Source organism: Volvox carteri (genome assembly GCF_000143455.1).
Source record: "Volvox carteri f. nagariensis unplaced genomic scaffold VOLCAscaffold_54, whole genome shotgun sequence".
Taxonomy (NCBI): Eukaryota; Viridiplantae; Chlorophyta; class Chlorophyceae; order Chlamydomonadales; family Volvocaceae; genus Volvox; species Volvox carteri.
Genome location: NW_003307597.1, coordinates 11,354 through 37,258, shown reverse-complemented (window position 1 = coordinate 37,258; position 25,905 = coordinate 11,354). Strand labels below are relative to the sequence as shown.

The following is a 25,905-nucleotide window of genomic DNA, read 5'->3' as shown; positions in this document are numbered from 1 at the left end:
CGCGCATCGCCCGTTAACGATGCGCCTGGTCGCTGTCAACGCTGCTAAACCTCCTTTTGGCACAAGGATGGAGAGTTCCATCACAATGTGCCGTTCCCTTCCCATCGGATAAAGCAACCGTTTTTGAATGCGAGGGCCTCCCCAACGGTTGAACTCCTGGTTGCTGCGGAAGATTTGGCCAATTGTTGCCAGAATTTGAAGTCCTAATGGACCGTATATTTGCGCGATGATGTCGCCCGTATCTGAGCCCGCTGGCCACCGGACTGTCACCACGATCGGTTCCAGTTCTAGTGTGGCTCTGTAGAAAGCCAAGCCTTCATTTGTTCCGTAAAAGCCACTGACGGCCTTTATCTTTTTGGTCGGTATGGATTGCGGTCTCGCGGCTGAGGTCGGCTGGCGGCCATTTTGAACATTGCCGCGGCTAACAGCCACTGCTGGTCGCCTCTGCGACATTTTCAGGCTAATTAGATAACCATAACTACGCTCAAACAATTGAGGTCGCTGTCGGTGGCCACGGCCGCGGTTGGCCGACGGTCATAGTAGCAGCTTAGTCAAGCTTGGTCTCATCCATACATATGTATGTATGTATGTATGTATGTATGTATGTATGTATGTATGTATGTATGTATGTATGTATGTATGTATGTATGTATGTATGTATGTATATGTATGAGAGAGGGAGGTTGAGAAGTTGTGTGGGGGGCCCGAGTGGAAGCTGCATGCTCTTATCGGACCCATATGTGTATGTGTGTGTATGTGTGTATGTGTGTATGTGTGTATGTATGTGTGTGTATGTGCCTCCCGGTCACCAGCAGCATCACACGGTGTGTATTCCCGCCGGCTGGGCGCCCTCTTTGCTGAATTTCCCTCTTCTGTCCCGTCCTGTCGTACCTCGTCCAGGACGAGCATGCCGCCAGTGGTCAGTTCGGTTTCCCCGTCGACAACACCATCGGGGGCACCCCCCAGATCAACACGTGGTCGTACGACTGGGAGGAGTTCTTCAGAGACAGACGGCTGCAACCACAACTGCAAATGACAGGTGGGGTCCCCCTGGGCACCTCCTCCTCCCACTGCTGCTGCTGTTGCTGCTCATGGTGACGGATCCTGCGGTGCTGGGCCCCCTCCCGCCTGCCCCCTCACCTCCCCCCTCACCTCCCGCCTCACCCCCCTCACCTCCCCCCACCCACACACACCCCCAAGGTGACACGCAGCTGAAGCGGATGGGGGAGAATCTGTGCAGCAATCTGCACACCTTCTTTGAAGGCATCGAGGTACGTGCGCACGCGTGTGTGTGTGTGTAGCTGTTCGAATGGGACAGACAGACAGACAGACAGACAGACAGACAGACAGACTGGCTGCAGCTGACGAGCTGATGAGTTGCAATTGGGGCTTTGGAGGTCAGGTACGGTCTTCCACCGTACGGTATGTGGATGGATACATCTATTACCACAATATTCGTTTTAGTAATTATAATCTTGCCGGAGAACGGCGTTGCCGTACACTCGGTCCTGTTTGTCGTGCTCTCTATCGTCAGGTCCGCCCCAGTGTCCTACACGGAGATTTGTGGAGCGGCAACATCGGGTCGGTGGGGGGGCAGCCCGCCGTATTCGACCCGGCCACCTACTACGGCCACCACGAGGCGGAGTTCGGAATGAGCTGGTGTGCGGGTGAGGGGGGTGAGGGGGGTGAGGGGTGAGAGAGGGAGGGGAGGAGGGAGCGGGGAAACGGAGGGGGAGGGAAGAAGGGGAGAGAGTCCCGGGTTGTGTTGGGCGTTGTGCTGCCTGCATGTGTCTGTGCAATGACCAGCTTCTCCCCCCGGGTCCCCCCCTCCCCGCGGGTCCCCCCCTCCCACCGTCGGCCCCAGGTTTCAGTCCGGCCTTCTACTCCGCCTACCATGACCTCATCCCGCGGGCCCCGGGCTTCGAGCGACGTGCCGAGCTGTACCGCCTGTACCACTACCTCAACCACCTGAACCTGTTCGGAGACAGCTACTACCCGCAGTGCGCCACCATACTCAAGAGACTCACGACGTGAAAAGATTGAGCGAGACCGCAGACCCCGCCACCTACCTAGGGAGAAGGAGGAGGGAGGGAAAGGAACTGTCTGTCAGTCTGTCTGTCTGTCGGCTCTCCAAATCCATGGGTGAACTAGAAAAGTCGGGGGAGGGCGTCGGCTGATTGTACGTCGTTTTCGACACTTAGGAAAGCAAGTGGGATCCATTGCCCATGCAGTTTTACGGCAGGAGACAACCGATGCCCTGACCAACCCGGAATGGGAGGTTTGGGGAATCTCAATGTTACGACTGTTTTCCTTCTTGGAGTGCAACATTTGGAGCGGAATACCGCAAGAAGTCGTGGGGGTAAAGGAGCGTGTTGACTGGTTGTTGAGTAGACCTCTACCCGAAGGAGCGATGATAACGGCACTAAGAGAGCGTTTGATGAGCGGCTGGGACCATACGCGTCTGACTGTCTTGCCAGAGGAGTATACCCTTCAGATGGGAAGCAACCGGGAGTGCAAATGGCGAAGTATAAGCACTGGATGGGGCTGCCCTTTTCGGGAGCCGCAGCCGTCATGTGGCCAACACATGCTTAGGTTTTCACTTCTCGTTTAGCACATCGTAAGCTAATGCAGTTTCGTATATGTTGCTCGGCTTTGGAGGCAAACAGAGCACGAAGGGGCAAGTACCATGTCCCCAGGGGGCAGCGGTTTTGCCACTGTTGTGGTCCTAATAGCCGAATTGAGGATGAAAAACACGTGTTATTGGAATGCCCAGCCTATAATGATATTCGTGCTGAAGAGGGATTCGATCTTCAACAGAGCATGTTGGAGGCCATGAAATGGGAACCCGCACGTCTTGCGAGGATGTTGGAACGTATGTGGGCTCACCGAAACTCAATGACCCCCTTTGGACGCTAGTCTGGGCTGATGTGCGGTGTTTTCCTTTCCTCCGTGGCTTTTAGGAGTTGTAGTATTGCCCTTGGGCCTTCGGCTCGTAGGGGTAGTCTTACAGGTATGGGGTCACGCACTCCCAACCATGTAACACACACACTTAGGTGACGGACTGGCAAACAAAGCTCCTGTATAAATTGCCTTCGGTTGATACACCGAGTGTTGAGGTAGTTGCGGTCTTAATCATTTTGCGGTAAGTTGACCAAGAGCATAGGTTAAGAGGTCTTACTCAGTACTTCCAGTCCTTCAAAACGCAAGCTGCTGCGTTACCTTTCTAGTGAGACAGTTCAGCGAATGATAGAAAATTTTACATGACAATATCTTATCTACGCCAGAATCAGCCGGTAGCATTATATCACCAACCGCACGCGCACAACAAACGACATTGCGGAGGTGAGCAAAGGTCCTATATATCAGAACAGAACCTCTACAGTTGCACAATACGGTGACAAGTAATAATAACTTAGGGTACATCACTGCTATTTCATAATTGTCGAACACAATCGATGCACCAACCCTAAGTTCAAAAAGACTTACAACACCCGACCATTCTGCAACAAACATCCTGCCTGCTTCCGACTTCATTTCTTCTGTCCGAAGCCTTTGTTAGTCGCGGGGGCGGGCTTTGAACCCTTCTTCGCCATCGACATCCCAGTAGACTGCCGCAGCTCACCATTTCCCTTAACAGCCTCCGCCAACGCAGCCACCCGCTGCAGGCTGCGGCTCAGAATACGTTTCTTTTCCACACAAAACCGAACCGCCAACATCTCGTCCGCGGTTTCCAAAGGAGCCAGGTCCTGGCGCTGGTTGCCATCCGCCTCCGTCGAGGGAGGCACCTGGCCGGCAAGCAAGGCCAAGTCCTGGTCCAAAGTTCGCCGGAAGGTAGACAGCGCCACCGCAATCACTCCCCCGACAACTCTCAACGCGGCTGTCTCATTCTCGCGACTGAGCGGGCAGTCAATGGCGCACAGGCGCTCGGCGCCTCCTCGTCCTGCCACTTCACCAGCCTGACGCGCCACCATCACACGAGCCGCGGCCAGCAGTCGGGGGTCGAGCAAGTCGGGGCCTCCAAGGTTGAGCTCCAGGGTGGCGGCGGCGCCCGCCAGTCCGAGTTCCGTCAGCAGCTCCTGGCGCCAAGGGGTGATGACGAGGTCCCGGGGGGGCCCCTCGGCGTCTGTCACATTCGCCACCAGGCAGCCCGCCTGATACGGCGGGTACATCACAGGACACGACACGACATGGGAGAACAACAGGAAGGGATGCAACAGGACCGGTTAGAAACGATGTTGTGTACACGATATGTTAGGGATCACGTGCAAGCGAAAGAGTAGTGAACAGAAAAGCTGCGCTATGTTCGCAGGATGACCCGTTGTGCATACTAACAATAATAGTAATAGCAAGACGGGATGCCAACGGAGCACAGGGGGGAAATACTCGCTTAAGTGTGCCGTACTGTACATGCCACCGCGGGGTGGTCGGTGCCAGGTGCTCATTACGAATGGTGTAATCACACACACACCAGTGACTACACCAGGGTGGGTGGGTGGGTGTATGAAAAGGAGAACAGGTACACGAGTGGGATCAGTTACAGCCAAGTTGAGTGGTCGTCAAAGTGTACGACTCAGATCTGGTGCCAACAATCTGTCATCCCCTCCCACGCGAATCACAAAACTTTACTGTGTGTGGAGTTCGCAGGTCACTACAACACCGACCAACATTCCCTACGTGCTTCCTCCCATGTTATGGGGGGTTATGCGGGGTTATGGGGGCGAGAGAGAGATCAGACAGCTCCAATAGATGGAATCATCACGGGGGTTTGGTTGTTGAGGCCAACACCCCACAGACTGGTGCCAGCAAGGTGTCATCACATCTCAGAGCCTCATGGAGAAACATGAAACATTTCATCAATAATGTGGGTTTCGTTCTTTGTGTATGCACAAGTATACAGGGCGCGCCATGAAAAAATGTAACTCTCAAACCCTACCTGCATTAAGCCAATATCGAATCTGAGTTGTACTGTGTCGTACGGGTTGTCCGGCACGATGAAGCCGTAGTCCATGAAGAGGAAGTCGTTGTTCAACTTCCCGTACGACAATAGTAAAGGCTCCCCAGTGGCCACCTGCACAACAAGAGGTCACACCCGGTGCAGCACATCATCAGCCATCACCCAGGTTCACTCAGGTTAGAACCTCCATGCAAGTGCCCTAGAGGTCGCGGCAGACATGACGACACGAGGAATAAGGCATAATGAGATCGCGTATGGAGCAAAAGAGAGACATGTCCTGGTCTATCTTCCACGACAAGCCGCGTGTAGACGCAACAACTCGCACGTACGTACGTAACTGCGCCTAAACAACTAAAACCGCCAAGCGAAACTCCCCCAAGAGACGGAAGTACCCAATGGCCCCATCCTCTCAGGGCTAAGACCAGACTGCCACCTCTCCCCACTGACCTTGGACTTGGCAAACAGCCCCATATCTCCGCCCGGGAGGGGCAGAACCTCCGCATTGGGTGTAAACGTGTGGTTGGCCATGTCGATCAGGGGTAGCATGGCGGCGGGATGTGCAGGGCCGCGGGTGCGGAAGGCGCGGGAGGTCACACAGGCCAGTGCCCAGCCGAGTGCATTGATGTCAACCGTAACACCGCCGAAGGGGTCTTCCGGAGAGCCCGGCAGTTTGGCCATTACCTGCTGGCTGAAGGTGTGGAGCCACCTGCACCGTTTCTGCACCTGCTGTGTGACTGGCGGGTAGTCGATCAGGTCCAGAGCCCGCTTGCTGAAAAACATGGGAATGCCGGGGATGCCCCTGGGAAGGTTGGAAATGTAGGCAGCGAAAAGGGAGTCTGCTCCTCGTAGGCGCTGAGAAAGCAGCTGCAATGCGAGCTTCGCTCCCCATAACTCGTTTGGAACTTTTTCAATGAGCGCCAGCAATCGTGGATCATCCTTCGCTCCGTAGGTCAAATGGCATGCCGCCGGAAGCACAATCAGCCGCCGGCCAGGCTCAAGGTCCTAAAGTAGCACAACTAACAGGCTTGATTAACTTATAGCATTTCGTGCGGTCACATGCAACCAAAACGCAAACCAACTCGCACTTGCAAGAGCCTTACTTGCGATGCTTGAAGTCCCCAACCGGAGGCCCCGTCACGACCGGCGAGGTTAGCAAGAGTTACTCCATCTACTCGACCGCCGTTCAGTTGCAACCATCTCATGAGCTCTGGTCCGAGGTCAGAAGCATCGTTGGATTGCGCAGCCGAGAATGGCTGCGACGAGGCGGCGGCAGCAGCAGAACGGCCGCGATATGCAGCAGCTCCATGTAAGCCGCAATGATCAGCGAGTGACACTGCCCAGCGGCGAGTGCCAAGCAAATAGTTGCTCCGCATTGCCGGCCGGCAAGGCGGCTGCCACGCCGGTAAGAGGCGCGGCATGCAGTAACACGCCGATTAGGCGGCTTTAATTAAACACAACATCCCATGGTAATGGCAATGCTGCCTATATAAAATACAAACAGTTTGGAACCGTAATTATAGTGGGAGTGATGAGGTGGTGGGCCTTATGCCCTTAGGCTCAGTTACTCTCGCATTTGCGGAAGGATTGTCTCATCATGCAATGCTGTTGTTTTGGCAAATTGTCTGGCATTAGCGCCTGCAGCTATGCCACCATGTGCCCTCTTCCATGTCTCCATCGAAGTTCCTGACCGCGGGGTGAGGGCATTTCGTCATTTAATAATTACGTCAACATCAGATGCCGCAACCGAAGGTGGCGCAGCGTGCGTGCTGTGTGGCCATACACATGCGTTACCCGCATGTACCGCTTCAAGCAGCGCGCTTTCTCGCCACCACGGTATGAGTTTCTGCTCCGTGCTCAGGACCTCGCAGAACATGGTGTCAACCTCCTGTAACCTCCTGTCTTCAGACTGAGCTTTTCGGGAAGATATCTACGTTACAGTTGTCCCAGCTACCCAGTGACATGCGACAGCGGCATTCAATACAAGTGATAGTGCCGCTAGAGCTATACATTCACGGCGAATTAGGGTGATACAGCTCGGGAAATCTGCAACGATGGTGAATTGAGCATATACCAGCAGCTCAGGAACCGACCAGGCAGACGGCAGCGACTGAAAGCAGGTCACCGAATCGCAGGCCCCGACAGGACAAATCAGCACGCACGAAACTCTTGCGAATAATATCGATAAGGATATGTGAAGGATAAAAGACGCATCCGAAACCATCTCCACTGCCACTCCCCCAGTACGACGAGGGTATCCATTGCATAGGGGAACGGCTTTCCGTAGCAAGTTACCAAAGCGGCCAACAATTCCCACGGTGTCTCATGAACCGCGGACCGGCCTGCTGCACAACCCGTTTTACCACAGCAAGCAAAGCATCACCACGCGAAATGTCAAAAACAAAAACGCCAAAAGCTCAAAACATTACGACCCAAACAAAACATTACAAACCCTTATAAGAACCGCAAGGCCAGAGCCACAACCCATGCACTTATAGCCCAGACCGGAGGGTGTTCCAGGGAGGGCTGTTCAGGGACTCCGGGTCGTCCATGGCTCGACTCACATCCACGTCACATCATGATGCGAATTCGAACTGTCCGGTAAATCGAGTTAGTCCTAACAATCACCACGACTGCATCTGCTGCCAGTCCGCCACAACATGATACGGCTCCGCATGCACCCTCACCGCACGCATTATTGGATTCCCGGTACTGACTCCACACCGCAGGCAGCACCTGGCGTCGTGATGCCGCATTGTCCATGTTCCCTCCCCTTGACAGCAACCAGCCTCGAGTTCATACGACAAACACCGAGAGACAATCTTGGGGCTGTGTTTCACGCTTCTCCCGCTCCACCTGCTCGTCGTGCCCCTCCTCACCACCAAGGACTGCGACTGCAGCAACAGTCCAAGCGCAAGCGCCGCCACCCCAAATTTTCGGGACAAGTGGCTCCATAGAAGAACGCACATCATAGTTAGATATTTATCATTACGATGAAAGGCACACAGAGTCCACTGCACCAATTAAACAATTTACTTTTCACCAATTTGAAAAAGACACATACACCATTTTTTGGCTTTCATGAGTAAAGCTTAAGCCAAAACAGTCACACAGGTTCTTCGCACTGTGCATATTCCGAAGAGCGCTAGCCTCACATTAGTGTTGGAGCAACGAAGAAGGAAGGATACCCGGCTAAACATAAACGACCCGTCACGGCTCCAAGAACTCCCAGATCAGATATTTCGTGTCTAATCCGTGTGTGGTGACATCGCGTGGGGTCTGTGCGCCGATCTGCACCCAAACGGATGGTGACCTGCATGATGGAGCCATGGGCGGCATAATGCATACCGAAGGCCCCTAGCTACTGTCGATCAAGTGTTGACCGGTTCTTGGATGAAGGGCCGGGTCGTCTGTCGGATTCCATCACTCTCTCCATCACTGCCCTCCCCCCAAAAGTCTATCCGCCAGCAGCCCCAACCACTGCCCCGTCGTTCAAAGCCGCGTGGCCCACTCCACTCCATTGAACTGCACTCCACTCGGAACCCCCCGTGACGCAGAGGTCCTCCGCTCCCGCCCCATCCATACGCGCAACCCCTTGCAAAGGGCCGCCCCACTACGCTGTGATCCGCTCCTGCCCCTCTGCATAATCGCTGTAGCTGCTACTGCCCTCAAGCACCAAAACTGCCTTGCAGGCGAACGCCTTGACTAAGAAACACGGGCACAGCAACGTGCGCACCTCCGTGCATAGCTCCCTCCGGGACACACACCGAAGAACGAAGAACCCGAACTCTCTTCCGTCGCGACCTGGCAGCAGCGTGTGAGGTGCAGCCTCCCCTCTGGTGCGTTGTGTGACTGCACTGCACTGCACTGGCGCAACTAATGCGGCTGATTTATTGCCACATACATCTGTACACACACGTACACGAGTGCACGAATAGCAGCACACACCTCCTGGCAGCACACTCCGCGGATCATCCATATTGGCAGTAGTGACCACACTCTTCAATGGTTTCTTCGTCCTCACAACACACATGCACGCAAACAGACAGGCACAACAAGACCTCATATCATCTCGCCATTACCTGCCGCAACGAAATCGAGAAAGCTTACGCTGAGCGCACATCCGCTCCTTCGGGACATGGTGGCTAAAGCTTCCAGATGAGCTCCGAGAGGCCCCCAAACGACTTAGAGCCGCAGCACCTTCATCAAGTACATCCGTAGCTCCTCCTTGACACCGAAGGTGAAGTCCAAATGTCCGAAATCGAATTCGCGATAGCTCACAGCCACTCCCTGGAGGAAAATCAAACAGGAAGGTCACGCGAAACTCCCACTCGTTTCGGCAGTGCTACCATTAACAGCCCTGTAATACGCTGCCCGCCTAGCAGCAGCAGCGGCTGCCCAACCCCCCGAGGAACGGCTGCCCCTGCGCACCGCCCTTGTTAAACGCGCACACTGCGTCGGAAAGAGATGAGAGCGGGGCAGAGGCCAAGCTGCATTTCACCACCTGCCATCATCCCGTCCCACACCACCGAACCCCCACCGGCGGACACCGCTCGTCCGTACCTGCGTCTTCATGGCTTCCAGGTGGCGATGAAGGTTGGCGGGCGGGATGATGCCGTCCCGGCGGCCCCCCACCAGGTGCACCGGCAGGTCCAGTCGCCAGTACTCGGCGGACACGTCGGGAGGTGTGGGACTGCCGTAGTGGGCCACGTTGGCGGCAGGGGAGCCGTAGTCGTACAGCTGGAACGCACCTGTGTTGACCAGCTGCACGAGATGCAAAACTGCACCGGGCAGGAACCAGAGGCAAAGGAGCTCATCGCACCAGAACTGAGAATCTGATCAGCCTCAAAATCACGACTGTCTAAACTGTCATACGCCCAGGCAAGCAGACCGATAGGTCAAGGCGTCGAGGCGCCCTATGAAAATTGCAATTAAAATCTCAACCTCGGCGCCACTGTTGTCAAATCCCTAGGTTTGCCGAACATCACCCTTGATGGCAACCAGGGGGCCTTGGTCGTAAGCCACATCTCAACACCAGGTCCCTCTCCCCGTCTCCTTCCCTAGCTCCCCGCCCCCCCCTGCTCCACCGCCCCCCTCACTCACTCACCCTGGTCCACGGAGATGGCGGGCATGTCCTGGGCGCTGTAGTGCGGCATCTGGAGAGCTCGGTCCCATTGGCTGATGTCACCGTCCAGGAGGGCCTACTCGGGGTGGGCCAGTGGGGCGGTGGGACGCAAATGACAGGTGAAGAGGCGAAGCAGTTACATGCACCTCTGGTTCCAAGAACATGGACACAGACACGACTGGACTGCATTTATTTTCGAAAATACAACCCTGACCATAAGCCACGTCAGACGCAAAGATTGGGAAGTGCCTACGGTTGAAGTAAAAACGATACTACAACCGCAAGCACGGCATGGAAAACAAAGGAGAGCAATTCGACAATACACACGACATCGCTGCTTCCAAAGCCAGCCCCGGTGTCAACCCGTACATGCTTGGCAGGCAAGCAATCCCAGCTCAGCGCCCGACGGCCGGTCCGCGCGCACCTTGAAGCTAAGACGCAGCAGCTCACCCAGGCCGGGAATCCGGCTGGCGGACAACAGCAACTTGAACGTCAGCGCGCGGCCGAGTGGCGTCGGAATGTAGAGTGGGAAACAGAAAGAGCTACCAAGGAAAACCCGAAGGACCCGGGCGATAATGGGCAATGCCCACATGACGGGCCTGGCAGCCTACGTGTGGTGGAGGCGCGGTGCAGTGAGTGATTGAAGGGTTGGGACCCATTGCACGTAGGTAACCGGGATGGAGTTAGGAACGCATTGCCATTTGCATTACCAGCACTACCCTAGCATTGCTGAGCTAGCACAACACATACGACGAGGGGAGCAGCCACAACAAGACCAGGAGCCAGTCCCTGACTCGCTCACTCCTTGCTCGCCGGCAGCACTTTTCCCAACACAAGCGTTCCTGCACAGCCACTCACTCACCCTGGGACAGTGCTTGTGAAAGCCCGCGGGGGTGAGCAGTAATAGGCGGTTTACGTGGTGCGGCCGGCCTTCCCGCAGCCGGTTGATCAGGTGGATCAGCACAGACATGCCGCCAAGACTGTGAGCGACGCAGCACAGTTTGTAAGGACACGGGGGTTTGGACGCAGCCCCATCAGCCCCAGCCACTGCACCGGTGCCGCCATCTCGCCCTCTGCCCGCCTGGCGGACAGCAGCCGAAACGGTGCTGTCCTTAGCGGCTTCTAGACCCTTCCCCCACACGGCCCCGTTGCCAACGTTCGTAGCCCCGTCACCGGTGGAAGAGAGCCCAGACGCGGCGGAGAAGTTACTCCCGGTACGCTCAGCAGCCATCAGTCGTATGGGCACGCGCTCGGCGGCGGCCCCGCTGCTTAGCATGCAGTCTTCCGCTGGTTGCATCGCCCTCGCTGCGAGGTGTTGAGAGCTGCAGGCGCGGCGGAATGAGGTCCCCAGCAGCATCGGGTTGGAGCTGTTTGGACTGTTTCGTTGCCGCTGTCCGTAGCTTTCTGCCAGTGGAGTGGCTGCCGGTGCTGCTGCAAGCAGGCCCCTTTCCCGCCCTCCAGTTGCCGGGGACTCAACGGCCGCAGAGCCATGCGAGTGAGCTGGAGAACATTCAGCTCCCTGCCCCTCAGTGTTTTCAACGACGACCTGAGAGCTGGCCGATGCTTGCGACGCAGGGTCTGCAAACGGACTTGCGGCAGAAGATGGCGCCGCGGCGGATACCGAAGCACCGGCTGCATGCGGCGGGACGGCCAGGCCGCTGGGCCTCTGCGGCGGCGGATGCAACAAGTGGGTTGCAGAGACTGCGGCGGTAGCTATGGCTGCGCCTGCTGAGGCCACGGCATGCGTGACAGCATTGGCTGCTGGACCGAGAACAGAGTTTACCACATCCAGTACGGTGGCCGCCGCGCCAACACCGCCTGCTGCATCCCCGCTGGTGCTGCCGCCGCAACTCTGCTGCCACTCCAGCGAGGCCGCTGATGACGAGCAACCCTGCCGGCCACCGAAATCGCCCATAGCCGCCGCCGTCTGAGGCCCAGCTGCCGTGGCACCCGAACCAAAGTCCCTCCGAGTCTTGGCCTCCAGGATGAAGGTCGTTGCTGCAAAGGGCGTTTGCCCTGCCGGGCCCGCCGAAGTCGAAGAACCTGCTCTCAAACCCGTGTCACTGTCGGCAGTAGTTGTTGCCGGGACGGTCAGGGTAACCGCATTTTGGCAGACGAACGGCGGAGGACTTGGTGGAAGCGCAGCTGATGGGGCAATGCGCCTTGCAGACGGCGAACTGCAGGCTGCGGCGAGGACGTCAGTGCCGTCGACAGACAACCCCGCGCCTCGACGTCGGCCTTCCGTGCATGCAAGGCCGGCAATATCCGCGGAAACCTCGAATTCTGTGGCTACGGCACCCGACGGCTCAAGGCCTAGAGCCTGTCGCTCCTCCGCGTGCACATAACGACGGCGTAGCTCAGCCTCATCAGCCCCCTCCGCAAGGTCCCCATCGTTCCCTGTTGCCCCCTTGCTGCCGTCGCAGCTGGCCATCGGTGAGAGCAGCCCCTGACTGCTGACATCAGGACCCAGGCTGCCGGCGCTGGTGAGGCTGCACGAGGCGGCCGGTGCCGTGGCCAAGTGCTGCTGCTGCGGTGACGTTTGTTTAGGAGTTACCGGAGCAATGAGGGTGGTTGTGGCCTCGGAGAGGCTGTCTGCAACCCCCGCCGCGCCACTGCCGAACGGGGCGGCCATATCTAGAAGGGTTGTACGCCCAACGGTCGAGGTACTGTTGGAGCTGCCCCAACGGTACAGGTTGCTGTCACTGTTAGACGGGCGCATCCTGTGGATTGGAGAACACGAGGCCACCGAGGCAAATAATATATCGAAAACACACACACGCACACATCGCAAGTCTCTCCAACTCGCCTTGGCGTGTTTTGATTAACCCTGTTTATTAAAGCTGCGACCGCATGGTGGGGCATTCCACCACAGGGTCCGTCAGACCCGCCTCCTCAGCGTCCGGCGGAATGCCTCCACCCGTTCCGAAACCACCTCCAAAAAGGACGTTACGTGACATCGGTGGGCTTTCCCGAAATCCCTGAATCAGGACATATACAACCATATGCGCCCACGCAGCTTCAAAACCTATTGAGCACAGGGTGCGAAATGAAGCGCAACCCGCGAAATCGGCAGTATGCCCGGCGCTCACCTGCCAGTTCCCTTGCAGCCAACCTGAACCGCGTCAAGACCCGAACCCGCCTGGGCCGCGTGCGCGGCGGATGGGCTAACGGCGCTACCCGGGAGGAGCTGGAGCCCAGCGCGGGGATTACAGCTGCCCGACATGCGCTTCCCCACTGCACCCGACCCGGGTCGGCCGAAGAAGTTCCTCGCCAGCGGCCCCAGGTGGTCCAGATCCAGAGTTACAGTGCCTGCGACACACATGATGACAGCGGCCGCCTTAGGAATAAAACAAAACAACCCAGGCACCAGGGATCAACATCAACATCGTATAAGTGCGGTCAGATGCAGGTATGCGCAACGGGCCGCACCTGCGCCCAGCTCCGCACACTTAATGTTGTGGATGTGATCCAACTGCGCGGAAATGTCGTACATGCCCATGTGGTTGATGTTGTACTGCCAATACTTCCAACCGCGGCGCGAAGGATCTGCAAGGTGGCCATCGCAAAGAGCAGGTTGAGTGGGTCGAGTCAAAAGGTTGTGACGGACTATAACTGCCATTGCCCAAGCTTGGCACGGCTTAGGCTCCAGGCAATTCAGCCTCATAAAGCGAGAATACGAGAATAGCAGTAGTTGTATGAAGTCAGGACTGTGCGATGGCTAACGTCAGGCAACGCCACGGGGTGCCGTGGGGCCCTCCGCGCCCGTTTTAGTCCTTCGCTGAACTCAATGTGCGCCACATCTGAAACTCAGCATGTCATTCAAAGGGTTCACCAAGCCATTAGCAGGGCGCCAGCCTCGCATCAGAGCCACCTATGTCGCCACTTAGGAACACAAATGCTTTGCCCCTCCATGGCCGTCCATGGGGCCCCCGGCTTTTACGGACGGGCCCCACATTAATAACTTGTAACTTTTGCACCCGACAACACCCTGATTGATACAGAACACCTGAAGACCACCATCGTGTGCTTTAATGAGAAAGAATAGTCTGCTCGTAACAACGTGTTCTTGCACCCGGATGGTGGCAACCGCTAAACATCTAGATTGCCAACATTGAAGATAATGACCGATGCGTGCGCTGAACGATCTACCGGTTGATACCTCCCTGTGGTCCCAACGGCTTCAGGAACGGCCCCACCTTGGTGCTGGCGAGGGGAGTTACCCCGGCTGTTCCCCAGCCACACGTCCATGCCGGCTTCCCACGCGGCGAATGCCTGGCTGCCAGTCACCCCCCCGCTGACCCAGGCCATGGAGGTGTCCAGCACGCCGTGCATGAAGAACACAACATCACGGGCCCCGGGGCGGGGGATGCGCTCCATGCGCAGCACGTAGCCATCATCCGTCGTGACGGTGTGCAGCTCATGAGGATAGCCGGCGTCACGAATGACCGATAAGGCGTCGCTGGGCGCCTCTGATACATCAAAGCATTGATTGGCAGCAACGCAAGGAAACACGTCAGGACGCAATCGGAAGATTCACACGATCATGCAACCATGGCGGCAGCGCACACAGGCCACCAGCCCACACATGCGCACTATTCGGGCCGCCACAGTCTGGCATCACACCGATGGCACGTCAGTAGTACATGCTATTCAGTTGCTCGCAAGCCAGCACCCCGCACACCTGTCGTGTGATGACTGAACGTGCTAGCGCCCGTGCGCAGGCGGCCATAGCTCCGTGAGCGTTGCAGTCCCCGCCGGGACATACTGGCAGACGCTGAGCCGGCGCCAGCTCCAGGCTGGTACGCCATGTCCGCCTGTACAAGGGAAATAGGCAGAAGGCTGCTGATACAATAGGCACCCGCTGAAGCTGGCACGGGACGGTACAGTACGCTGCCTTGCCGCACAGCGAAAGCAAGGCAATAGAGACTTACGATGCTCATGTGTGCGCTCTTGCTCCTGGGTAGGTGTGCTTTGTGCGCACCACGTGCATGTGAGGCTCCATTCAGCATGGTTGCGCCACCAGATCCACCAGGTATCTTCGGGCTGATGCCTGCAGCGCTGCCACCCTGGTCACTCGGATCCTCGTTCGCTAAGGGGCTGCTGTCGACGAAGCCTCCACAACGCCGCCCGTGGCAGCTGCCAGCCGTCAGGGACTCTCGCACAGGCAGGAAGAACGCTGCTCGGACCATGGCCCGTGCCAACTCGAAGGACCTGGACAGGTGAACGACCAGGGCGCACAATCTGGCCCACTTTCCACAACGCAAAGCACGATACTGCTTGGGAATAAATGCAACTGGACGTGAACGCAACAGAGGGCAGGTGCACATACTAGAAGCCGCCCCAGCATGTCTACGGCCATCATCACGCAAGTTCTTTCGACAGGGCCCCAAACACAGGGTGGGCGAAAGGGGGCCATACCCTGACGGGCGTACCTGCTCACTGCTAGTTGAGATGCCATCTTGGCGTCTTCAATGAGACCGTGCCGCCGCTTTGCCAGCTCGTCGAGTATCCCCATACCTAGGCGTGCGCGAGACAGGGTTAGCATAAGCAGGGGGAAAAAGACATCTTCATCGCGTGCCACTATGTTTAGGATGCCCTACCATACATCCGTTCGTACGAATCAGTGCATATCGTTCTCCTTTCAACATTTGACATTGTACTGTGAGGCCACTCACCGCTTTGCTGGACAAAAACCACGGGTCTTTCCAATCGTGAGGACAGCAAGGCACCTCGCTGTTTCAGCCGTCCCATGCCATGACCCTCTGTACGGGTAGGCCGGGGCCACCACGCTGTTCTTCCGCTCTGCTGAACTGCAGACCCCTTTTGGGTTTCCGCTTGCAAGGCAGCTGCGCAGCTGATGCCGGCAGGGGACGCTGTTGGCATGGACCCTGCAAGCCAAGCGTGAAACTTGTGTGTTAGGGGAAACCACACAAAGCGCCGGCGCCCTTGGTGGACACGCGATAGGTGAAAGCGTCCAGCAAGGAAAGTAGTACATGCGTTACCTACCGTGGTCATTTTGTTGTTGCTGCTGTGCAACCAGGCTTGCTACCAGCGCGTTCAAGGTGGAAGGGCGGGTAGCCACCTCACCCCACCACTGCTGCCAAGAGTTCTCCTGCCAGGCCCGCCTCAGCTGGTCACGATAGCTCCGCTTGCTAAATAATGACAGGAACCAGGTTCCAATCCCGTTTAGAAACCTCGTCGTCTCCTCGAATCCCTGCCGAACCAAGGCCAGAAGCCATTCCTCCCAGCTACCAAGGACTACTTCTTCCCACCACCTTACAATTGGCTCAACCAGCTGCAGGTGAGCCCAGCTGAGGAGTGACAGAAGCCGAATCCACATTAAGCCTTCCTCTGCTGCCAGTTAATAAAGCCGCCAAGCTTATGAACTTCATCAGAATTTTAGCTGAACATAACCGTTGCTTACGGTTAGCTACGCTCTACAGTCACCAGACCCATGAAGTAAACTGACAATTGGATATCACCAAAAGCCAAATGATACGCAGATTAAGTGAACTTCTGAAAGATAGCAAAGTATTATAATTCAGGTAAAGGTAAGGAGGTAAGGGAACCCTCCGTGCTTCCGTGACACGTCACGAGGGCTATCCGGTCGTGCGCAGATCCGACTGATCCGGACTCCGCTGGATACTAAAGTTTTCCAGTAACATTTATGCCTGACTTTCCTCGTGTTTTCTTCAATCCCACTATGCTCAAATGTGTCCGTGAAGATAGAGGGCAAAAAATACATTGCAGCTCGGAACGGCGCAAAGTGTGAACTCCAGAAAATTGGCGCAGATTACATGTCTGGTTTCGGTAATTAATGTAGGGCATTTCAGTAAGCATCCCCAACAACTTGCTGCCTATAGAAAGCCACGTCAGTAAACACTTCGCCGGCCTAGCTGGCTCTCTTCCCCTTCCCAGCAGAGCATTAAGGAATCTATACGAAGCCCATGTACATTTATCGAAGACCCAACATGCCATCAGGTCATGCGAAGTCTTGGAAAGGCAAGGCATGCATATCTATAGAGCAAGGTGGCTCCTCTATCCTGGGTAATCCCAAACTGCTTCGACAGAGAAAAAAAGAACTCATTCGTTTCGACAGCTGCGCACACATACAACACGCGTACCATAACAAACCTGCCAGCTGACATAGCCCCAAGTTCACAGCCCGACAATCAACTGATACCCAATAACGGGACGACCTAAACATGCTCCTAGCGGGCGGGACGACCGGAAGCCTTCCTGTTTATCTCCGCCGCTTGGCATTTGCACCACCGCCTCCCCCACCGCTGCCTCCACCCCCCCCTCCGGCCGCTTTTCGCTTTTTGCCCCGCCTCTCGTCGTCGCTGTCGTCTGAGTAATGCCGCTGCTTGTCCGCACTGCATGGGTGTGAGTGGCAAGGACTTCCTTATTCCGGGTCTGCGATTGTTGCTTAATGCAGATCCAGAGCGTATACAGATTGCTGTACATGACATTGACGCAATCGGACAAGTCAAGGACTAGCAAAAAACAGGCACGCCAGGTGCTTGCACAGCCATCTTTTCAGGGCCTTCCTAAGGGCTTATGTTCATGCACCGCTCTTACTTGCGTGCTTCCTCCTCCAGCTCGTCCCAGTCCTTGCCCTCGCTTTCATCCTCATCTCCATACTCATCGTCATCGTCCTCCTACATTCAGGGTTTAGCGCCGTGACAGACTAGATTAGGACGGGCAGCGGGTTGAGAGGTTAATTCATGCATTATAACCCACCTCCTCTTCCAAACTGGCGTCGTCACTGTCGTCATCACTGTCGCTATCGTCATCGTCCTCATCGTCGCCATCATCCGATGGGGCATACTCCTCGCTTGCCTCTGCCTCCTCCTCCTCGTCATCGGATTTCTGCATAGGAATCAGCAGCACAGCTGCTCGCTCTGAAGCGTGTGGGGGCTTAGGAGACATTGCCAAGGGAACCCTACCTCAATGTCCAGGAAGTCCCATCCGCCTTGATCCACAAAGCCGACGGGATCCGCGAGGATGTTCTTGAGAATGGGTTTCCATTGTAGGTTCAGCTTAGACTCGTAGTACTTGATACCCATGTCCGTCAACCAGCCCTGCGTAGTGAAATCATATTCCTTCAGAAGGCTGGTAGAGGTTTTGACAAATTTGCTCAATAAGAAACCTGAAAACGTCTCGTCGTCTCTGTGTCCCCACAGTCAACTCCCTTGCTCACCTTGATGCCTTCAAGGCTCTTTGAAGGAATGGCGTCGATTCGCAGGACCTGCAGGATGAAAGCACAATCGTTATCCACTCCACGCTGTAGCGGCTACACAAGCCAGGACATACGCTAAAACCTACGTCGCGGGTGAAATCTTTGAAAACGATGGCCATGTCGAAGTTCTTGAGGTTAAAGCCCACACGTTCGAGGTTTACAATCTCTATGTCCGCGAGCGTAATCACTGAAAAAGGCATCTCCGTGAGCTCAACCAAGCAGTTGACCGACGGCATCATGAACACAGTAGACCTGGGGTAGGCAACACGGGCAGGACATGCTACTGAGCGCATGTTTGCGACGTGCATTTCGTGTGCAAATTCTAATCACCGACAAAAACATCCGAAGCATGCAAGCAATACCCGAAAAGCCATGACCCTAAAGAAGCCAAGGCTACTGCATGTGTAGGTGCCACACCAAATGCACGACACCGACACCGACTACTCTTACCTGTGCGGCACACCACTAAATCCGAGCTCACGGAACGGGATGTCCCATTCAAGGCTGAGGTCCGGACAGTCCTTGCCCCACATCTCCTGTTGTAGTAGCAGGCAAAGCATTGCTTGATAAAATAGTATACAAAGGCCTATCATCAAACATACTTGCAAGGCGGACGCACACCGCGAACGTGCTTCCCCCCGGACATGCTCACACCTGCACGCGCTTGACGAACTGCTGGAACTCCCCATTAATCTTGTTCCGTCGTTCCCTCTCGCGCTGTTCGTCTTCCAGCTCGTCCGGGTCGTACATATTCCGCCGTCCGCCACCGTCAAGCGTTTGCACGACATCCATGACCTGCGAAGCAAGAACACCGCCGGACCGGAGAACATTTCAACAAATGCTCCGGCGGCATGGTCCTCGTGAAGGTGCATACAACGGTTTTCCACCAGACCGCATCATGCACAAACTCAAGCACCTCCGTTGCTCTCCCTCACCTCCGTGTAAAATTGGACGTCCTTGGTCTTCTTGTTGCCCACCATGATGGGGTTGTGCAAGTGCATATGAAGGATGGTAATCATCTCGTTCTCGGCCGGCTGGAAAAGTGCGTGCTTGATATTGCGATACATCACGTCCAGGATTTCGCCCTTTGGCGTCTGGTACCTAAGGTCCAGGGGCGACGGGCTCATACTTGCTCAGCGCTACAAGATAGAGGCAACTATAAAACATTGCTTGGAGGCGAACATGCGTCACGTTATTTGTGGTTGGACGGTTTGGGGTGATCTGGCGCGCGGCACTGTGGCGACAAACCTGAATCCATTCGCGTGTGCCTCCAGTGACCCCGGCACCTTTCGCCCCTTCCCAGGAAATGCCGGGCGCATCCAGAGGTCTGGTAGCTTAAAGATCTTCTTGCCGCGAACCTGGGCCATCCAGCATAAACCAGGGTACCCAACAGACCAGGCAACGCAAAACATATAATTAGTCAGAGCGAGAGGAGATGCACTTAGCACGCAATCACGGCATAGTTACACAAATACTCACGAATGTTGTCTTTCACAGGATGGGATGCTTGTATGATAACCAACTCACCAGCTTCTCTTGCGCCACCAAGGTTGCCCGCTCAGCCCTCTCCTTGTCCCGCTGTGCGATAGATGAACGCAGCAGCTTGATGTCTAGGGCCACCTTGTTTGCGTGCTTCACGTCCGAGGACCTACGTGCGTAGTGGGCAGCTAGACAGGAATTAACCAATGGGGACAACTAGCACCACAGCACGATTGCCATGCAAGCAGCGCATTCCCAGGTGCACTATAGCACAACGCATCCTGCCGGTCCTACCTGAAAGACAGCTCCTTTAGGAACACGGCGTTGGGATATCGCTGGTTGGGCTCATAGCTGGGCCCAAGGTTAAAGGTAACTCGCACCTGCAATGGCAAGCGCGTGTCATGTCATGGAACAAGTGTGCTGGCAGCATGGTGCAAGGTGAGTCAGGAGGACTGTGCTGTGTTGCGGCAAGGAGTGACCAGAGACCTACTGACGAGACATAGGTCGTATTGAAGTAACTTTTGAGACCAGGGTTCTTCACCCCGATTCGGGCCCGAACTTTTTTGAGATTTTTCCGTTTTGCCCGAAAGGAAAATTAGTGCGCCCCGGAGCATTCTGAACGGATTTTGGGCCTTTTGGAGCATTTTTTCGGGGGCCCCACCGAAGCATTTTGAAGGCATTTTCGGAGAAAACCGAACGATATTTAAGCGTAAATTTGCATGTTTTCGGGCGCGGAAAGGGCCTGGAAACCGGGCTTGCCGTATAAGGCTCGCTTGGTCACCAGTCAAACAACAAGTACAAATGTGCATTGCGGCTGTTTCGCAGCTGTATCGCACACATTTTCATACATCTAAGCATATCCATATCCCACATTTTCATACATCTAAGCATATGCATAGTTAAACATGCCCGAGTCAACTGATGATGAAGGTGCCCCGCATCTCCCTCGGGATTCGCGGCTTCGGCAAGCTCGAACCGCCTGTTTGCCTTCGATGTCAGCGAACTTGACGTTTTGCAGAAAGAGTTTTCAGTTATGAAGTCAAAGATAGCCTTGCTTTGGGTAAAATCCTTGCTGAAATATTTGGAGCTATGTTCCAAAATAAAGTCAAACACCTGTTAATTCAGCCGTCCTAGCATATAACGATAGAATCCAGCTAAATTTTACCCCGAAAACCGCGTCAGACAGTTTCGGGGTACCCGAAAACACTCTCCGGCTGACAGGAAAATTTTCGGGGAGGGCCCCGAAAGGTTAATCAGAGGGTTTCGGACACGGCCGAAATTTTTGGGTACCCTGGTGAAGAACCCTGTTTGAGACATATGCGCCTGACTGCATGTGTCTGCAGTGAAACAGGTGTAGCACTAGACGTGTACGAAACAGGGGAAGGCCCTGAAATGTTCTACGCTTGTCCCTTTCGCCTTGACAGGGGCAATGTAAAAGCAAGGATAAAGCCAAAAATGACCCCAACCACGCCCCCAGTTGACGTTCCAGCCGCAACATCCGACCACTGATGCTGTGCATGAGCCAGCGGCATCTGTGAACTCACCAGCGCTGCGTCACCACCTGCATCGTTGGTCGTCGTCACGTTGCGAATAGTTGTGATATGGAACGGTACAAGAACACCGTAGATGGGTAAGAGCACCGCCTCAGCCTTCGTATCCACCTGAGAGAACAGCGCAAGGAAATGTTACAACATGGAAGTTGCTGACACACGGAACTCCACGGAGTCCACAGTAAGCTTCAAGGTGTATCGTAATTAATGGCGACACGCGCGGCAGCTCCATTATCTCCCGGGTTCATTTTCAATAAACCAGCCTTAATGGGAAGCAATAAAACAGCCCCTTCCTAGTGAGCTTACTTCGCTTATCATTGTGTATTTTACATATACCCATTACCTGCACACGCAAGTCTCTCGCTGGCGGCATCTCGTTGACATGGCGATAAGCAAAAGTCTCGCTGACCTTCCGGCCGACGGCCCCTCCTGCGCCGCTGGCCCCTCCCGCACCGCCCGCTTGCGCTGTTAAGCGGGCGAGCGTCTCCTCGTTTTTCTTCTTCAGAAGCTCTTCCTGTTTTTCCTTCCTGTGGAAAAAAGTGTTGCGGATTGAATTCTGAATCTCGCCAGCCACGTACATATAAGACACGAGCGGCATGGCATCCATCCGGTACCTGAGCTGCTCTGCGGACTTGAAAGTAGGGTCATCGGAACGAAGGGTCTTCTTCAGACCCAGAGCTGCCAGGTTGGACCCTACACCGCTTCTGGACGTGCCTGCACCGTTCGTCACATCCTCAAGTCGCCCGTCGGCGCCACCACCGTCCTCGTCCTCCTACAACAGACAGCCATAAGTTCACAACTGAATTGGCACCAACGTGTAACAAGCAGAACGCAGCATGTTGCGGTACGAAAATCCCACCTGGATTGTATATGTGACCTTATCGTAATTCTTGGGGGCCGACGAGGTAGCAACCTCATTTGGCCGGTCGCCCTCAACTACGATAACTGTATCCGCAATCTGCAGAGGGATAAGGACGAAGGATCCTCGTGTAGTAATCACATGCACTGTTGTAGACGTGGTGACCGTGGTAGACGAGGTAGGCTTTAGGGTTAAATTGGAATACATTGCATACAGGTAAATTGCAATACATTGCATACAACGCCGAAATCTCATTACACAACACACCATCGCTGATTATGACAACCAAGCAGCACTAAGTTGGAAAGTTCCGTACCTGCAAGGCGTAGTTTCTCGCCTTAGCATCCTGCGCGTCGCGGTTGGTCAGTCCCATCACCCCCAGGCATATGTTGAAGACCATGCCCGCGCGCACACGAGGCCCCCCGTTCTCTCCAGCCGGCGCAGCCTTTCCAGATCCGGGGAGGTGCAGCACGTGTGTGCCCTCACGAAACTCCAGACCCATCCCGAAGCCCACGTTCCGCGACAGCAGAGAAATCAAAGCCTCCTGTCCTCAGGGCGATGCAAGGGCCGCAGGGCAACGGGTTATGCACAAGAATGTGGACATTCGGCGTGCCTCAACATTTAGTAGACTTTCCTACCTGCCCGTGCGCCTTCAACGTGTTAACCACTGCTTCACCAGGGGCTGTGAGAGGTGCGCCCGGTTTGAGCGCCGCAATCGCCGCCTCCTGGGCTGCCAAAAGCGCCATGTACTGCGCCGTCTGGTCTTTAGAGGGATTGATGATGAAAGAGCGACTAATGTTTGCACAGTAGGAAGAGTAGCGGGTACCTACAAAACGCGGAAACCCAATGCAGGTTTGGCGACGGCAAAGAACCCAGGTGAGAACAATGTACAATTGCAAGCAGCGGTCCATATAACTCACCGAGCGAAACGACGATGACACCATCATCGAGGAGCGGCATGTCATTTGATATGGCGCTGACTTTAAGGTCGTATGTTCCTCCCGACTGCAGATGAGCAACGTGGGTGACCATGAGTCGATTACTATAGGGTTAAGCTGCACACGTGCGGAGCACGTCGGCCCACGCCTTACCTGAAAGCTTGGCGGGTACGCTATGTCGCAGTTCTCTGCTTTAAGCTTTACTTGCACCTGAATCGCAAGCACACAAAAGGTGGACTCAGTGGTCTTCGCATTACCCAGGCGCACTCTCGATTCCCGTACCTTTTGCGGGTCCGTGATAGCTTCCTCGCACATCTCGCTCAGCTTGCTGTGTTTCATCTTTTTCCCTGCACAAATTGCGTACATGCCCGATATTGGCACGGGGGCCACACCTATACCCCTCGCAGCAGCGTAAGCGGCCCGTGCCCCAACATGAGGCCAGACCACAGACCGCACCTGAGTCCACGACATCCTCGACCTTTGGTACAACCCAGTTCTGCATAGCCTTGGCAGCCAGCAGCGCGGCTTTCTTGACATTAAGGATCTGGAAAGGTGTCCCAAAGCCATGGATAATCTCAGGATGGATTGTCCAGTATCGCCAAAGTTTGAAGCGCACCCCTCACCAAACGTACCTCGTTTGCGTCCTTGATAGCCAGCAGGTCAGCTATGCCGCTATTAACGTCCACGGTACGCAGACCGCTGGCCCCAAGCGCAGCTAGCCAGACCTCCCACAACTTCCCCGTGTGTTTATCCTTAGGCAAGTGGCCAAGCACCGGGTCGGCTTCGGCTCCACGCGCGGCATCCAGGAGTTGGGTACACTACACCACGGTTGTACACCAATTGCAGAAAGAACTGTGAGCGCAATCACTGTTACCAGTTCGCATGGACCTTGGTGTAAGCACCTCGGCACGCAGCACTACTAGGTGGCCTCGCTTACATGGTACACGGCACGCAGCACTAAACATCAAAACGACTACACACATCGGGTCCTTGCTGATGACATCAGCCCCACGACGACCAACGGCTTACCAGAGCCGAACCATCATCCGCTTTCGGCTTCACGAGCAGCTCCATTTGGAGTGGCCCTCCTTCGCCTCGGGAACATGCATCAACAACCGGTTGCAGAAGCGAAGCTGCAAGCCGGGCGTAATGTGCCATAGAGCAGGGGGGAAACGTGTGGGGGAGGAAAACGCAACGGAGGTACCTTGACGGTCAGGCATACCTGCACGACTCCAAACCATATCCCCACAACCTTACCACCCCGGCTCCATGCACCTTCCGGAGCAGAAACTTTACACAGTTTCCCAAGCATGCCCAATGTCACGAAGAAAACCCACCTTTCTTTTGGCTGGTGAGTACCAAGATCCGCGACCTGGTGCATAGCAGCACCGTGTCTGCAGCAACACCCCGTGAAGGCGAGGAAAATTTGACTTAGTCGCATAAACAGCTACACACGCCATACCTGGTTTACGAGCAACTACACGTACCGTAGACGCTCGACACAGAGGTTCCGCCCCGGCAGCAGAGCACGACGGCACGACATCCTAGCCTTACCGGGCAGCTCAAAGCCAAAGAGCCACAGATGAAGAGAGATGGACTTTAAGTATCTTAAGTCATCTGAAGGCGCTCCTACCGCCACCGCCAGCACGTTCGCGCCACCCCAGACGCCACTTTGCTGAGTCTACAAAGGAGGAACATGTTTGTCCGACATGGGCGTCCCCTTAATTCGAAAATTATAACACGTGCTTTCAGCGTATCAGGCAAAGCATTGCCCTAAGTGGTGGAGATCTTGCTATTCAAAACGGTACTGCGCGCCAACGCACCGTCCAGCTCTGATAAAGCCTCTTTATTCGGCGGCAGAATTGCTGTGCATCTATTGAAACGTCGGCCATGGTGGCCGACAGGCCCTAGGGGCCCCGTCACTAAGGGAAATGTCCTTTGAGAACTTGTAACAGGCCGAAGTTAATTTGACAGCTCTCTAAAACCGCGTCAATGATTCGCTTATAACCATGAAAATGGAAAGTTACTTCACCTTCAGTTAGGTAGGCAGGTTTTCGCGATAGGGGAATGCCGTACTTTTTACCCGACAGCCAAGCAGGATCAGCGATGCTACCGAACACAAATACAATTTCTTGACTAAACTGGAACTCAAATGTGATATTTATTAGGCCTTTCTTGCTAAACCCCGCTGATGCCGTCTTGTTACCGAGCTAATTATCTATTACAGTATACGCGGGGCCTTGGGAAAGTCGTGCCTTGTATGCTCGCTTCTCACTCAGGATGGATTCATAAAGGAAAACTCTGACAGACAGGCACAAGCTGACCTACGTGAGCCCTATTCCGTTGTGCGTGCATCCTATGGACGCTTTACGTGCAGCGGCATTGCGAACCCTTTTGACATGTTGCGCAAAGGTATTGGTCTTGCAGGACCCCCAACACCCCAAATTAAGCATGTATTGCGTTGGTATGTCTCTGCCCGGTGAGTCTTGATCATGGACGAACCTCACAGGACTTGGAACGAATACTGCGATGCAACGCTGCTCCCGAGGAACACTTGGGTCTTCCTGTTTCAGTGATTAGTTTAGCTGACCAAGAGCCACAGGTAAATAGCCGCTCGTTGTTTTGAGGCCAGGCAGCTACACATCCCAGTTGTTCGTACGGTTTCTTACAATCGGTGTTGTGATGTACGCAAAGCTTGCCCAAGCCTTGTACGCCCGGCCTCTGGAGGTGATATCATTGCTTGATGACGCCACCATCCAAG

At 55.2% G+C, this 25,905-nt stretch overlaps 3 protein-coding genes across 3 annotated transcripts; 1 reads left to right on the top strand and 2 right to left on the bottom strand.

Annotated features, from left to right (window-relative positions):
* Positions 1-921: 921 nt before the first annotated feature.
* On the top strand, positions 922-2,034 carry VOLCADRAFT_66217 (uncharacterized protein; the record flags this gene model as incomplete). The annotated part of the gene is made up of 4 exons (XM_002955705.1): positions 922-1,039; positions 1,201-1,271; positions 1,535-1,676; positions 1,865-2,034. Coding segments are annotated over 4 exons (501 nt in total), but the record flags the coding sequence as incomplete, so codon positions are not given.
* A 1,210-nt stretch (positions 2,035-3,244) lies between these two features.
* VOLCADRAFT_106928 (uncharacterized protein) lies at positions 3,245-6,406 on the bottom strand. Its single transcript, XM_002955660.1, has 4 exons — positions 6,055-6,406; positions 5,402-5,956; positions 4,934-5,068; positions 3,245-4,151 (listed from the first exon to the last, which is right to left on the bottom strand). Exons 1-4 carry the CDS (start codon positions 6,370-6,372, stop codon positions 3,531-3,533), a joined length of 1,629 nt encoding a protein of 542 aa, XP_002955706.1. The 5' UTR covers positions 6,373-6,406; the 3' UTR covers positions 3,245-3,530.
* A 7,759-nt stretch (positions 6,407-14,165) lies between these two features.
* Positions 14,166-25,036, bottom strand: VOLCADRAFT_121450 (uncharacterized protein; the record flags this gene model as incomplete). The annotated part of the gene is made up of 30 exons (XM_002955659.1): positions 14,166-14,545; positions 14,758-15,287; positions 15,509-15,593; positions 17,361-17,452; positions 17,658-17,737; positions 17,820-17,948; positions 18,026-18,160; positions 18,280-18,327; positions 18,405-18,570; positions 18,769-18,854; positions 18,973-19,113; positions 19,254-19,419; positions 19,567-19,676; positions 19,846-19,966; positions 20,092-20,177; positions 21,342-21,458; positions 21,691-21,874; positions 21,962-22,119; positions 22,207-22,305; positions 22,523-22,750; positions 22,845-23,032; positions 23,127-23,211; positions 23,298-23,354; positions 23,427-23,491; positions 23,601-23,688; positions 23,777-23,962; positions 24,174-24,277; positions 24,482-24,538; positions 24,699-24,825; positions 24,968-25,036. 30 exons carry the CDS (start codon positions 25,034-25,036, stop codon positions 14,166-14,168), a joined length of 4,167 nt encoding a protein of 1,388 aa, XP_002955705.1.
* Positions 25,037-25,905: the final 869 nt, after the last annotated feature.